General features: G+C 32.8%; 1 protein-coding gene across 1 annotated transcript; it reads right to left on the minus strand.

The window, feature by feature from the left end:
- Positions 1-8,532: 8,532 nt before the first annotated feature.
- LOC120170406 (outer envelope protein 61-like) lies at positions 8,533-12,001 on the minus strand (the record flags this gene model as incomplete). The annotated part of the gene is made up of 9 exons (XM_039178340.1): positions 8,533-8,679; positions 9,135-9,278; positions 9,475-10,036; positions 10,519-10,717; positions 10,820-10,869; positions 11,167-11,237; positions 11,363-11,440; positions 11,666-11,794; positions 11,939-12,001. Coding segments are annotated over 9 exons (1,443 nt in total), but the record flags the coding sequence as incomplete, so codon positions are not given.
- Positions 12,002-16,610: the final 4,609 nt, after the last annotated feature.

Here is a 16,610-nt window from a genome sequence, read left to right on the forward strand (position 1 = left end):
TACTTCTTTTGGTTGATACTAAACTCGATGAAGGCCCCGTTCTTTTAAAAGATTGAACTCTTTGATCCCCATAACGTTCATTCTGAGCTCTTTCAAGAGCTTTTGCACGATTCACTACCTCTTGAAACGAGGACAGATTTAACACAATCAACATCTCCTTTAATCTCGGGCGTAAGCCCTCCACAAACCATTCGCATGCATCTTTTTCTGTTGGAACTAACTCAGCCGCAAAATGACTCAACTTATTGAATTCACACTCATATTCATATATAGTGTGATCCAATTGCTTCAGATTCAAGAATTCTTGTTTCATTTGTTTGATGAACTGGTCTCTTATATACTTGTGTTTGAACTCTTCTAAAAACAAGAACCAGGTCACTTGTTCACTTGTCATTCTTAGAGTAATGTTCGTCCACCATATTCTCTCTTGTCCACGAAGCAAGGAGACTACTCCGTCTAACTTTTCCATATCAGAACAATGAAGTCCATCTAGCATAATCTTTACGTCATTGAGCCAAAAGTCCGCTTCAACAGGAGTCTCCTCAACTTCACCTTTGAATTCAGGAGCTCCTAATCCTTTTAAATCTTTTGCTATATTCCTTCTTGGAGTGGAAGGAGCAGGAGATTGGAAACGCATCAACACCGCGTCTAACGTTCTAAAGAAAACGTCTTGGTCTTGCACAGGCACTCCAGAAAGTGTTTGTCCTTCACCTTGCCTGGCCAGGGCAGGTGAATTACTACCTTCAGCTAATCTATCATTTCCCGCTACGTCTCGGTAGTTGACTTGTCCAGACATCTAATAAAATACAATCATATCATTCTATTAGCAAAACAATATACTTACTTTCTATCAGATCAGAAGTTTTCACTATTTCGTTGGCATGTATACTTTTTAAAACACTTTTGACTTCGTTTTTAGCCTAGAATCGGCTAAACCGTAGCTCTGATACCATTAAATGTAACACCCCAACCCGTACCCGACCCGGATGCGAGTCCGATGTGTCACATTGACTTTTCAAACCTTGACTCTTAAGAAAAATCCCGGGAAATTTAAAACTTTTTTTAAAACAAAATACAGACTTTATCAGAGTGCTCGTACTTAATGACTTATTACATGTCAACACTTTATACATAACCAAATACGTACTTTGTCAAATACTTCTGATCTGATCTTTTAGTAGTGATACTGTCTTTGCCACTTCTATTCTTTCACTTCTCGTTCTTGGTACCTACGTGTAAATCACTTACACGCTAAGTCATAGACTTAGTGAGGCATATAAAACATATAATATAACCATATATCATTTCATATAAATAAAAGGCATACATATGCAAACACTATCAATAATCCTTTCCACTTACCATATACTCATCATATAACACATATATCACTATACCCAGAAACACACATAACATCATATAATTCATGTATGTGCATTCATATTATTGAATCACGACATATCAATATGCATGAATCTATTGTATGATAACAATATACAATCAGGTCATGCACACATGCAACTTACCTTCTTGTATCACTTTCACTTTCATTTGTCTTTTAATTTCATTGCCCATGTATATTATTGAGAATAGAGGTATGTGAGTACATTGAGGTTGTGCACTAATGCTGTCACCACAGCTCGTATAAATTCCCTCATGGGGCACCGAACATTCGTTCAGTATTCGTCCCGAAGGACCTGTCCAGAGGTTACAAAGAACCCCGGTAACTATCCAGAGGTCATAAAGATCCTCGGCAACCTTTCAACATAGGTAAACCCTCGACTCTTGGCATGCCAACTATACCTATGGCTCTCGTATCATATATTATGGGCATTTATTTATACATTTTGTATCACTTGTTCTTTCTCTTCTGTCACATACCACATGTATGTGTAACTATATATCTCATATCATATCACATGTATTATGTATATACATGTATTCATGTAAATCATTTCATGTAATTCATATCACATATATCACATGTGCATATAAGCTTATAGCTTCTTTCACATATACATGTAGTCACATAGCTTTCTTTCATGTAACCATGCATGTCATGTCAAATAACATATATCATATGTTGCATTTTCACTTAAGCATATAAATCATATAACATAGCATCCATCTATTTCTATGTATTAATGCAAACATGGTAATCACATAACAATTTAGAAATTACTTCTTACCATAGTAACTCCATCACTGGCTCATCTCAAGCCAATGTTAATTCAATAAAATAAGTACAAAATAAATTGCACTCACCTTAGCTTTGCTTTGATTCGATTCTAATTCCTCAATTGTCCCGAAACGGATCACTTTCTATCTCTACATAACAATACACAGATTCATATCAATATTCCAATTGATATATTCTAAACTGTCACTTCTTAGGCTAAGAGAAAAGCCAATTTCCTCTTTCAATGAAGGTATGCATCGATGCACTACTTGTGCATCGGTGCATAAAATGCATTCGATGTTTTTATTTTAAAAGGATGCATCGATGCATTATCTATGCATCGATGCATTATCTATGCATCGATGCATCAAAGGCATTCGATGTTCTTCTTTTAAAGGAATGCATCGATGCACTTATGAATGTGCATCGATGCACCTTGTCCAGAAATTGTATTTCAAGCCCGAAATTCATCAATTCTTCATTCAATTCTTCTATTTTAATCCCCTATTATGTCTTTAAACTCAACTATCATTATTGAAACCAACTTATGTCCATATAAATCATATTTATCTTCTATATTTCATCAAGATTCTTAAAATTAAGAATCTTACTAAACTTTCAAATTTGTTATAAATCTTTTCTAACTTCATAAATCTCTTATTCTTCTTGATGACAAGTCAAATTCCATCTTAAAAATCTCTTATTAACTCTTTTCCAAAATTTCCTTTAAAAACCCATTTTCTTTAATCTTTCATAACTTCTTTATCTTTCAATCTTAAGATAACCTAAGCTTTCCTTAAGCTTAGTTATTATCTAATGATCAAAACCCAACCATAAATTTAGCAAATAATCAACTAACAAAGAAACTCACCTTTGCAAGCTTGGCTCTTCACGTTTGAGAGAAGATGAAGATCATGTATTATAATACCCATTTATTAATATTTAATATTATCTTTATTCAATGACCATTTTGCCCTTCATCTACTTTAATAATTACTAACAACTTTTAGGACTTATTTCCAAATAAATCATTGAATTATTTCATTCTTCTACTTAATTCATCAAATTCTTAAACTTTACAATTTAGCCACTAACCTCTAGTTTGGGATGTTACAGAAATAATAACATGAAGGGCCAAAATCATTCTTTTTTTTAGTGATGACCAAAATCTGATAGATCGAAAACATAAAGAACTATCCGTGTAGTTTACCCAAAAAATATTATATTTAAGTATTATATTTATAAAATTCATCAAACTCAAATACTATAGTGAACATAAATACATTTATAAAATAAACTACACTCATTTATTAATAAGACGTATGAAATTGACTATTTCAACATATAATTATTAAAGTGGACACGAGTTCTGAACGCAATGAATTTTGATTCAGTTTAACTTTATAGAATTTGAGTTTTTTTTATTATAATATCAAATTGGTTCTAATCAAATTCGAATGAGATTCAGATTTAAGATGAAACTGTTATGAACTGAGGAGAATAGAGAAGGAAAAATCGAAGGAATAAAGGTTTTAGAAGAAGAAAAGCATAGATATTTCATAAATCAGAATTTCATTCATTCATCAGGTGATTTCTTTCTTCCCCAGTACACGGTTTTATTTGCATTACAATGTACTATGGCAATTGTGAAAGTGACAGTTGTATAACTAACTTCTAACAGATTCCCTACAGATAAGAACTAAATATTTTCCTCCTTTGGGTTGTTGGCTGGATTGCAGGCCGGTTCTTGCTGCATAGGTAATGGACTTCCCTTTTTATATCTATTGTTTTAATAATCACTTGCTTCCCACGTGCACTCTCCTCTTTCATCCAATCCCTAAATTTCCCAATTGATTTACTCTCAATCTCTAACCCTCCCTTAGTAATTCCCAAATTACTTTCTTCGAGTCTAACTTCTTCTTCTCTGCCTTCTCTCTCGTGCATGACATTACCCCCTCCACGAGTAGATCCTTGTCCTCAAGGATCGAAACTTGAAAACCGAGACATGAGGCTGGTATGAGCTTCCCAAGTATCGTGATTTGAGTTCAAGTTCATCCTTCGTACGAGTAAATTCTGGCAGAAAGATTGCAATCTTAGGTATACTTCTTCTCCAATTTGAAATTGTCGTTCACTTCGATTTTTATCAGCATGTTGTTTAATTTTGTTCTGCAATATATCTGGGACCTTATGCACTGTGAATTCTAAACACCATAGCAGAGTAGGTGATTTATCGAAATTCACATTCACTTCATACAACACCCCATGATTGTTTTGTGAAACTTTGTTCTTCCCTATATCTTTTGGGCTCTCATTTCTCCGTTTCAATATAACAAGTTGCCTAACTCGAAGACCAACATAATAAAGAGGTAGAAACCCAATAGCTAAGCATGGGTCGTGGATTGGCAGCTGCAAGATTAGAGCACTCCAAAAGATTAAATTCTGACTAGTATTGAAACTGGAACAATAATCGTTCAAAGATTTGTAGTTCACCAAGTTTCCATTGTGACCACCCCACATCTTTCTTATATTTGCCCCAAACCCACTGTTGGGTTTCAACTTTTGGAATCACTTCAACAATATTTAGTTCACCACCTTCTATTTCTTTTCCGATAAGAGCAAGCATCTCTACCATTTGAAGTTTAAGGAAAAAAATTTCAATTGATTCAGACAATCTAAGTTCTCCAGCAGCTGAATCTGATCGAACCGATGTGTACCCAAATAACAGAGGACTGTTATAATCTGCATCAGTAACCTCATAAGTTTTAGCATTAACCGCATTGATGAGAATGATTGTTCTGTCAATAATTTCTCCATACCAACTAAGGAGAGTTGATCCTTCATAGCAACTAGAATATTCTTCCTCCCTATAGTATATCTTTGAATCCATAATAGTCCAACGTAATACACCCTCATATTCCATTAGATGAGTAAACATAATTTTCTTATCTGCCACCAACCCACTTAACATGATATTTGCACTATACCGTGTATAGTTTCCAACACTACAAATTCCCCTCTCCTTCAGATGATCCTTGCTCTGAAATCGACCTTTTTCTTACTTTTCTACCATACATGTTACATCATCATCAATTAGTTTGACAGATTGCAATAACTCAACAACAACAACATGCTCTAGTCCTGATTTTTTTAATGGATTCTGTTAGCACAATATTATCCTGCTTTGCAACAGTAGAACTTTTTTATGCACCTGTTGAACTATTCTCAAATTTTGGAGATTGAACATAACTTCTTGACCTTGTGAAAACATCTTCACTCCTTGATTTGCTCCGGCATTGTCCTCTTTCTTCAATTTTCACACCACAATATACAATATTATAAACAGGTCTGACAAATTTTGACTCCAATAACTCATGAACATCAAGCTGTTGTCTTGATTTGCAGATGGATTCTGCTGGTACCGTACCATCCTATTTAGAAATAGTAGAAGTGTTGCCTGCACCTGAAAGCCCACTCATAGACATGGAAGGTTGAGCAGAACTTCTTGATCTAGTGACTCGACCAGAGACAACCTTTTCATTCTTTTCCTTGCTTCTGCAGTCCACTCTTTTACCCTTTTCCACCTCATAACTCACAACATTATTCTTCTTTGCAACAAAAGAATTGTCGCCTGTACCCAACGGCCCACTTTCAGACTTGGAATGATGGATAGAACTTCTCATTCTTTCAAAATTATAGCCAACAATATACCTATATCCACCTAAATAAGTTACCACAATCTGTTCATGCCCAACAGACATATAAATAACAAGAAAACCTTTTCTCTTTAATGTTCGGATTATGCACGGATGAAATTTAATTTGTTGTTCCCCTGACCTTTAGGACTACTTAGTTTCTTCCTAGTCCCATTGACTTTCAAGTTGCACCATGCATGAAAACAATCTATGCCAAAACAGAGACTACCCAGTGCATTCTTGGAGTCATGAAATAATTTTAGGAGACCACTGAAAATGCTCGGTATACCCAACTTCAACAGAATAGAAAGCGTAAGGTGCAACCTTTGATTCACACTCCAATTCCTAACCAAATAAATTATACTCCGTCCCATCCACAAAAGTCTAAACACATAAGGATCAAGGGTCGAAATATGTTCATTGGTCGTCATAAACATCATGAAATAAATTTCTCTAAGCATGGATTGAACTATAGAATTCAGCTTATTTGAGTTACCAGTTGTTTGACACTGTAGAAAATAAACCACCTTTGCCTTTGAAGGAAAATCAACTAATTGTTTTTGTGAGTTTATAACCATTTGAGTCTCGCCCTCCAAGAGTCTGGATAAATCCACGACAAATGGTTGAAAGGTAGCAACTTGAACCGACATAGGCAATTCTTGATTTTCTCGCGAAATTAGTTTGGTGTATCCAACCAGACTGACGTTCTGATGCAGTCGATTTTCTCGCGAAATCAGTTTGGTGTATCCAACCAGACTGACGTTCTGTTGCAGCCGTGAATTAGCTTTCATGGTGCTGGTGATAGATGGAAATACAACACTAGCTACACTTGCTGACATTTTATCGAACATTTGAGAAACGTTATATGTGCCTTCTATTGCCACCGATAACATCCTTTTAGGAGTGAGGAAAATGGGTTTAGACTCACCCAGTGAAAGTTGACCCATTCCTTTCTCCCCATGAATTTGTTGTTCCTGTAGTTGAGTAAAACAGTCCCCATTAATTTGCTTTTGCTCACTCTTTTTATCATTCAGAATATGTAAGATCTGCTCCACATATCTTTGATTTGTTTCCAGTTTAGATTCCAACGTACTCAATCTGCTTTCCTGCTTTTTCCACCATTTAGGAGGATTAGTTTCATCCTGTGATTGCTTCATCAAAGCTGTTAAATCTTCAAGTTGTTTTCGTATGGCAGAAAGATCAGGATTTTCTGGCATTGTTTGGTTTCTTTTTGGCATACTCAAGCGTTGATTGCCAAGAGTGATGGCTCTGTATACCAATTTGTTATGAACTGAGGAGAATAGAGAAGGAAAAATCGAAGGAATAAAGGTTTTAGAAGAAGAAAAGCATAGAGATTTCAGAAATCAGAATTTCATTCATTCATCAGGTGATTTCTTTCTTCCCCAGTACACGATTTTATTTGCATTACAATGTACTATGGCAATTGTGAAAGTGACAGCTGTATAACTAACTTCTAACATATTCCCTACAGATAAGAACTAAATATTTTCCTCATTTGGGCTGTTGGCTGGATTGCATGCCTGTTCTTGTTGGATAGGTAATGGACTTCCCTTTTTATATCTATTGTTTTAATAATCACTTGCTTCCTACGTACACTCTCCTCTTTCATCCAATCCCTAAATTTCCCAATTGATTTACTCTCAATCCCTAACCCTTTCTTAGTAATTCCCAAATTACTTTCTTCGAGTCTAACTTCTTCTTCTCTGCCTTCTCTCTCGTGCATGACAGAAACATATATGACCCAAGAAAATAACTTAATTATCCCATATATTTAGATCGAACCTAATAAAAAATATATATATATATATATATATATATATATATATATATATATATATATGATTGAATCAAAATAAGTACAAAATTTTATCTAAAAAGTTGTGTTAAATTTCTTCGTCGGATAGAACCTCCTTAAACATGAGTCAGGCTAGATGGCAAATAGAATTCTCGAATTGAGTTCTGATCGATTAAAAATCCAACTCAACTCGACCTATACCCATCCTCAATAATGACATTATAATTCAACCATAAATGAGATTATAACATATAGGGAAAATGCCAAATCACACATGTTAAAACCGCCAAATCTGTAAAAGTTAACATTAACTGATACAACAATTTGCAACTTTAGATACCAAAATGAAAATAAACTGATAATTTTGGAGAATATATATTTAACCCAACTATTAATGCCTCTAAAACATCTGCTAAGATAAATTAACTTCAATGATCAACCTATCCATAAGCATAGGAATAGTAATGATAAATGTATTGCTTGATTAAAAAAATAATGGATTGGTGGATCCTAACTCAGATAGCATATTGCTTGAAATGACTCTTACCATCTAACAACTAAACCCGACAATTTCGAACACTAGACGAAAAGTTACTAAAACACGATATGAACACAAGATCGTGTTAAAATCTACATAATACAAATTATTAAAGTATCAAAATTTGTATAAATATATATCTTAAACACGATTATGACACGAGAAAGAAAAACCATAAACACGCGACGAAACATGAATTGCCCAAGTCTACTTGCAACCAAAGAAGCAAGCCAGTTTCCAACACTAACTTGATTAGAAGTAGAATTTCCGGGGTCCGTTACGAACGAAATGAAAATCGGTTCTGTTTCTAACTACCAATGAAACCCAACCTGTGAAGAATCACCGCCAAGATGAGCATGCATATTGCCAGAATCATACCAGGTTTCCCTAGCAACCAGTTCTTTGCTTTCTTCGCACCTTCGGCTCCTCTCTGGATCCTATCCATCCAGCGCATCTGCCACAATTTACCAACGGAAAAAGTTAGTGTTTCATGGAAAAGATGTTAACATGAGAGGACAGAAAAATCCACCATAATCGTCTAAATCAATTATCTTAGCACAGAAGATGATGATGGTGATGAGTGGTCAAAAAGAAAGGCAATTACTAGGGACTACTACCATATATTACTCGGACTTAGGTCTTGGTGCTGGAAAATATGTGTTCAACACAAGTATGTTCAAAACATTAACGTTTTTGTACGGATTTGAAAGGGTAAAGTGCTGGACCTAAGTGTGGATGTGAACCCTTGGGGAGAATATTTCAGCAAAACATCAACAACAGTTCAATCAATGGAACATTTCAGACCCATTAGACTTCTGCTTAAAGCAACATGATGATGAATTTTCTATCATTTATACATTACCAAGTCCTAAACAGAAATGAAATGTAAAAGCAGTTTAATAAATGTACCATTTTATCCAAGTCCTCGGGTGATAAAGATGACATAGCTTGTTGAGCTTTTGCAGCATCTTCCCGAGAAAGCTTCAATCCAAATTGTTCGCCCATGTTTGCCATCATGTCTGGACTCATGTTTTTCATCATTGATGCGAACATCTGCTCAGTTCAAAAGTAAACATTAACGGACACGGCCTAGGGGTAATGCAAGATTTATTTATGAAGAAACTATTGCAATTGATTCTATCAGCTATTGCCTATTTAAGTTTAAACATTAAAAAGTAAAAAAGAAATTATTCTAGAAAAATAGAAAAAGACAAAACAAAGACATAATTGTAAAATATATTTGCCATACCTGCCGCATAGCTGGATCTTTCATTTGGTTTCTCATCTGTTCTTGTATATCAGCAGTTGATGTTGGAAAACTTGACTCAGCACTCCTTGAATTCGGAAAACAACTAGAACTAGAAGGCCCGGTTTCACCAAAACCACTATTAACATTGGTGAGAGATGCTGCCTGAGATTCGGGATATTTAACTTCAGCATCTGAATCTAGCCTGTTATTGTTTACAGCTGTTGCTGTCGGAATAGATTCTTTCCCTTTCAAAGAAGCTGCCATTTCAAACATTTTCTGAAGCTCTTCTGGAGGAATCTTGGTCATCATATCAGTTGCAGTTTTAAGCATGTCAGGTGTCACATTTGAAGGAGCGGAACCAGATCTAAATCCACCTGTATATGGGTTTTCTGTATGAAATGAAGAAGCCAATTGAACCATTCTTTGTAGCTCTTCAGGTGACATCTTGCTGATCATATTTGAAGCAGTCTTTAACATGTCTGGTGACACCTCTCCAACTTTACCACCACTCATAGCAGAAAGGGTGTCAGGATCGGCACTAGAAATGAAATTTTGAAATGACCTGCTAATCAAAATTGGGAAAAAAGAGAACTGAAAATTTTAAGACCCTCTAAACTAATTAATAACAGAGCACAAAAAGGTTGCAAAAGTACAGAACATGAAGTTTCATTTGGAAAGGTAAGGGAGAAAAGAGTTGAGAAGTGAGTTTGGATATGTGGGTGAAACATGCCACGCTTGTTTCCTTTGAATCTTCCAAGTTTTGCTTCTAGCAGCAATAACCATTTTATGTTCATACTATTGTCTATTCACCATGTATGGACAATAAAGGGAATTGGAATTATGAGCATAACTATCATGCGATTACTATAAATTAATGCTACTTAGAATTCAGAGTCGAAACAAGGAGAAACTAAGAGAGAGAAATCCCATTGCCATTCTTATATATTTGGGCATAATCCAATCAGTAGTCAGACTCAGAATACCATATTACCAGACTCAGCAAATGAAGATCACTTATCAGGTTTTGTGATAATGGAAACAAACCTGACCGACTCTGGATCCTCCTTCAGAGCCTGCAGACACTCGGAATTGGTTCTCAAGTCCCCAACATTTTTCACACTCTCACTCTTAGAGAATCCAGTACTTTCTCGTGGTTGTTTCAACGAAGGTTCAGTAGATGGACTTTGAAGATTAGAAGAAGAGATGCTTGCAGCTTCTTCAATTATTTCTTCAATTACCACTCCTGAAAAATAAGGAGAAACAGAAATGTAAACTTCAAAGAGAAATAAAGAGAGAAAGCGAGTAGCCCCACAGGAAAATGCAAAATAGAGGGCGAGAAACATACCCCGAGGTGCTTGATGACTGCCTTCTCTAGCCAATCTTTCCTCAGCATCCCTGCATTGAAAGTTGATATCACTGACCACCACAAAGCATTCAACAACTAGTGCATTCTCATCAATTTTTATGAATAATATTTAATACTAAGCAGCATACCAGGTGAATCTTAACGCAAGTGCTTTTTGTTTTTCAAAAGTAAAGAAAATCGAACTCAATGCATCTATATTCTATCATATCCTAACCAACAATGGTCATGATGGGCTGATATTGGTGCATAAACCAACTTTATAAATGAATGCAGCAGACGAAAACTTACGATCTGTTTCCAAAATCTTAATTCAAAAGTGTTAATACCTCAAGACATTGGCGATTGTTTCATCATCAGGTGAAACTTCGTTTGCTTTTCTCAAGTCTGAGACGGCATCCTAATAATTTCAGAAAAGGTTAATCAGCAAAAGCAAAAACATAAGAGGGTATTCCCAAATTTGAAAATGTACTAGAAATGCAATTCAGCAGCCATTGACAAAATCCATATGCACAAAGAACTCACTTCTAATTGGCTGAGTTCTTTATATGCTTGACCTCTTCGGTAAAGAGCTTTAACATTCTTTGCATCATAAGACAAAACCTGTAAATAAAAACATAATTATTTTAACCAGATAGAAGATAGAAGATCACAAAGAACGAAATGCTAATTAGAGAACTATTAATCTATTTGTTTAATGATTAGCAGCCTAGTCTGTAGGTATTAAATAATTTTATGCCATTATCTTGGGATGGGGGACAACTTGTGGGTTTGACTTATGACAAAAGCTATAGTACCATATGAATGATAATAAAAGGAGAAGTATACCTCAGAGCCTTCTTCTATACACTCATCATATTTCCTTGTTTTCAAATAACATGACATGAGATTAAGAGAGCATGCCAGTAGAAGTGTTTTTCCTTTCGCAGATGGAAGTCCTTTAAGGTTTTTCTTTGCCTGAGATTGTGAAGAAGGCAAATAGGGTTTTAATTAATATGCGGAAAAAAAATACAAATAAAATACAATAAATTAAATTTTAAAATAAACAGAAAAAATGTTCCCATAATTGGAAAAAGACTAAGGATAAGATTACTGCCTTACAAGCAAATATTTCTCAGAGGCGTTATTGAACTTCCCTTGCTTATGAAGCACATTCCCCTGAAAATATTAAATACACATTGTCAGGTGCCAGTCAATAAGCGTTAACAGTCAGTAAAACAATAAACAAGGGACCAGGGCAGACCATAATTAAAATATAAGATTTGATTACGATACAAAGAAAAATAGACACGCATATTTGAAAAGAATTCTATTTTGAAATCCTCTTCTTAAGATTCAATGTAGGAAGATAAACAATTATTATGCCTGCAGTTCTCGGAAACAGATGGGGGGAGTGATATTTTATTACACGACAACAATATTTAGCAGAATTTATTTAGATAATACAAAAAGGAAAGTCATGCAGTTGATTTTGCTCCAGAACAAAATGCATGTGGTACATCTCTAGTAATGAATTGCCTCCACAAATGAGTCGTATATTAAAGATTAACACAATTGATCAGGTACTTTTTACACACAACTTGTATTCATATTTTGACTGACACGTTTTAGTTATGCAAATTCAGTGGTTTAGGAGCAGCCTTTAACTTTTATAGAACTTTCTTTTAATCAATTCCCAGTTTTTCTTCTTCTTTTCTTTCTTAGTATTTGTTTTATTAAATTTGATCTGATAATTTTTTGATATTATTTTTAACCAAGTTAATAATATTTATTGTCTTTTAAAATTAAATATTTAAAAATATTATAATATTAAAATAAACCTTTAATTAGATAACAAATGAATTATTATTCGTTTTTTAAAAAATAAATAAAATTTGAATAAAAAATAAAAAAGAATAAAATTCAATAAAAATATAATGTAAAGCTAAAAAATATCACCTCTTTTTTAAAAATATTCTTTCTAATATTAATTTTAAAAAATTTAAAATAAATATTAAATTTTAATTTTATTAAAAATAAATAAACATTATTAACTGTTGTTAAAAAATAATAAATAATAATTTATTTGATCCCTCAATTGTAATTAAAAGTTTATTTTAATCAAGTTTATGATTGTTAAACGGTCATAGGTGTGAAAAGTAACATGAATCGAATGAAAATTTGATCGTACAAAGTCAATAACTCAAAGTTGTCTAACTGCTATCTAAATATCAACTCAATTGTACCACGAATAAACATCTGATCAAAGAGTTGATCTTTTCTACTCAAGCTTCACAAAAACCGTTTTGTCTTATCATTTTCTCCCGTGTATGAGCTCCTTTTTGTAAAAGGTGTTAAATTAAAAAATATAATCTAAACGGTGCCTGATAGGAAAATAAAAGGGATTAGGGTGATTTTTTTGGGAAAATCATCGTTCATTTGAGTACTCACCTCAACGTTATAGATTTAGGCATTTAAAGTTATAGATTTAGAAAATTTAGAGATTTTGAAAATTTTAAGAATGTAAAATGTTATTTTAATTAAAAAAAATTAAACAACATATTAGGTGTCAAACATTGATTGAATAATAAATTTTTTTAATAGAAGATTCATTAACTTGTAATTTTGGAAAAGCTAAACTATTATTTTGACTGAAAAAATAGACATCTAAAATAAAGAAGAATTGTAATTTAATTATTTCTTTCGATTTTTAAAACATTTATTTTAATTGTGTGTCATTTAATTTAATGATATTATTTTAATTTAAAAATACACTTAAACTATATTAAAATGGTTATGATCTACTTACACAATAATATAATGTACAACTTTTTAGTTTTACACATATTTATGATCGTTGGATGAGTGAAAATAGAGGATCAAGATTAACATTAGTAGATGAGAAGATATTCACTGGAAAAAAAATAAGGAGTTAATCTTAATATTTATTTTCACTTATCCAACGATATTAAATCTATATAAAACTAAAATAAGTTTACATTATGTAGATAGATCCTAACCATATATATAATAATAAATTGTTTTTATATTACTAAATAATTACTTTTTAAATGAATAAATAACTATTTTTGTATTAATAAAATAAACTATTTAAGCATTCACAAATAATTAATAATTTTCAATTAGATAATTCAAAGTTCTTAATTTTTTAAATGGTAAATGTTTATAGTTTTTTACAATATAATTATTTTTAATAAATTTAATTAGTTTTTTAAACAAACGAAATTTTTTAGAAATACAAATGACTCCAACCAACATGAATCAAACAATCTCAGTGGTTAAAAGGATAATTATTATCTCTAGAGGTTCTAAATTTATGTACGACGTCTATAAAAATATTAAATGTTGATTGTTAAATTATTGAAAATATATCTAACATATACTATGTTTTTATCATCATAATAATCGTTGTATGGTCATTGACATTAACATACCATTTCCTTCTTGAGGAGTAAATGTATTGATTCAAATATAAAATATTCTTTTTGTAACATACTCAATACCGAGTTAGTGATTTAAGTGTAAGATTTTTAAATCCAATGACCAAATTAAATAAATTGAAAAAGTTAAGGAATTAATTGAAAGATGTTGGTGTAGGATTAATTAGCAAATGAAGGAAGAGTAAAAGGGTAAAATGGTCATTGAACAAGGGAGTGAATAAAATATTAAATGGGGTTATCTTATAACCTACGTGGGGTTTATGTAGGAAACAAATGTTTCCAGATTTCTCTCATTTCTTCTTCCTTCTTTCTTCATCTTCTTCTTCTCCCAAACGTGAAGCACTTCAAGCTCAAGGTAAGTTTGATTTATTTTGGTTAATTCTTCAAATTCAAGCATGGTTTTGATTCATGAAGCTTTAGGAAACATGATGGAAGGAAAAAGGGACTTAGAAACTCAAAGAGTTTTGAGTTATGAAAGATTAAAGAGAATGTGTTTCAAAGTGAGTTTCTGAAAGTTAATAAGTAAATTTAGAAGTTGAATTTGACTTTTCATAGGTGTGAATAATAAGTTATAAGTGTTAGAAATAAGTTTGGATAACATGAAAAATTTGGTATGATTATTAGTTTTAAGAATTTGAATGAAGTATTGGAGATAATAAATGTGTGAATGATAAAAGTTAGTTAAAATGGTTGTAGTTGAATTTAGTGGTATGAAAGGAGTTTTGTATGAGGAAATTCAGTGATGAGTTGATGAATTTTCGGGTGAAAAATTTCAAAACGTAATAAGGGTATCGATACCCTACCCCCTAAAGGAAAAGTTAAAGTTTGGTTCATTAAATTCGTTTAAGCTATTAGTATCAAGTTATAAGGTTTAGGCTTTTGATAATTGTCTCAGAAATTATGTTTATGTAGATATCGAGCCTAAACGAGTTCCAGAGTGACAAGTAAGAACGATCGAGGGATTATAAACGATTGATAAAGAGATAAGTTCTAGAATTGGTTCAAATCCAGCAAGGCTAAGGTGAGTGCATATTTTAGATAAAGTTTTATAGAGACAAGATTTGTGATAAGTTTATATCTTATAGTTGAATTCATGATTTCATATTCATGTACATGCATCCACATATATATATTGGATACAATAATTTCATGCATAATTCATTTATCCTTTAATATGATATTATATGAAATAATGAAATTGTCAGAGAATCAATCCAGGTATGTGAAATAATGAAAGTGATCATATGTGTACATGTGAAGCGAAATATATGTTTATATGAAAAGTGTTGAAAAATATATGAAAAATGAGAAATGTATTCATATTTAAGCCCATGTGATTTAATATGAGATCTATAGGTATAATTAGCATGCCAAGAGTCGAGAGTTCTACGTGGTCCTTCAGGACATATATGTAATTCTGTGGAACATATATGTGGTACTTTGATACACTTATTTGGTCCATTGTATTATGTATATGGTTCTTAAGGAGTGGTATTTCGGGACATAGTGGTTATTCGGGACATATACAGTGGTCATTCGGGACATAGTGGTCCTTCGGGACAAATATTCAGTGCCCCTAGTGGGAATTTATACGAGCTGTGGTGACAGCATATGTGCACAACCTCAGTGTACTCAAGTTCATTTTGTTCTCAATAATGTACATGGGCAATTGAAAGTTAAATTAAAGTGAAAGTGCATAAGAAGGTAAGTTCATATGTGCATGACATGATTATATATTGTATAGCGTAATACATACATGCAAGTTGTAATGTCATGATTGAATGGTAAGAGTGTATGTTTCATGAATGCATTGATATATATATTTTATTTTATGCCTCACTAAGTCTATGACTTAGCGTGTAAGTGATTTACACGTAGGTACCAAGAACCAAGAATAGCAGAAATAGAAGTGGCAAGAACAACAACACTGCTAGAAGATCATATCAGAAGTAATTGATAAAGTATGTATTTCGATTTGTGTAGTATGTTGGCATGTAATAAATGTTTTAGTATGAACACTCTGATCTACTTTTCAAATGTTTTAAAAGTATATATGTAAAGGGTAGTTTTGTATAACGATGAAAGGTTAAATTTTAAGAGTTTATGTATGTTTCACAGAAGTACTGTGGCAGTACTGTAGCAGGGGTATCGATTCCCTGTAGCAGGGGAATCGGTTCCCTGTTAACAATATGGAAATTTTAACATTTAGTACTGTAGCAGGGTAATGTTAATTGTATTGCTCTTAATGTTCACGGTAATGTTCATACCGTATAGTTATATTCATAAATATGTTTTTGCCCCAAAATTTTATACCGAACATAATTTAATAGTAT

The sequence above is a fragment of the Hibiscus syriacus genome, unplaced genomic scaffold (assembly GCF_006381635.1).
Source record: "Hibiscus syriacus cultivar Baekdansim isolate YM2019G1 unplaced genomic scaffold, ASM638163v2 tig00111779_pilon, whole genome shotgun sequence".
NCBI classification, from domain to species: Eukaryota; Viridiplantae; Streptophyta; class Magnoliopsida; order Malvales; family Malvaceae; genus Hibiscus; species Hibiscus syriacus.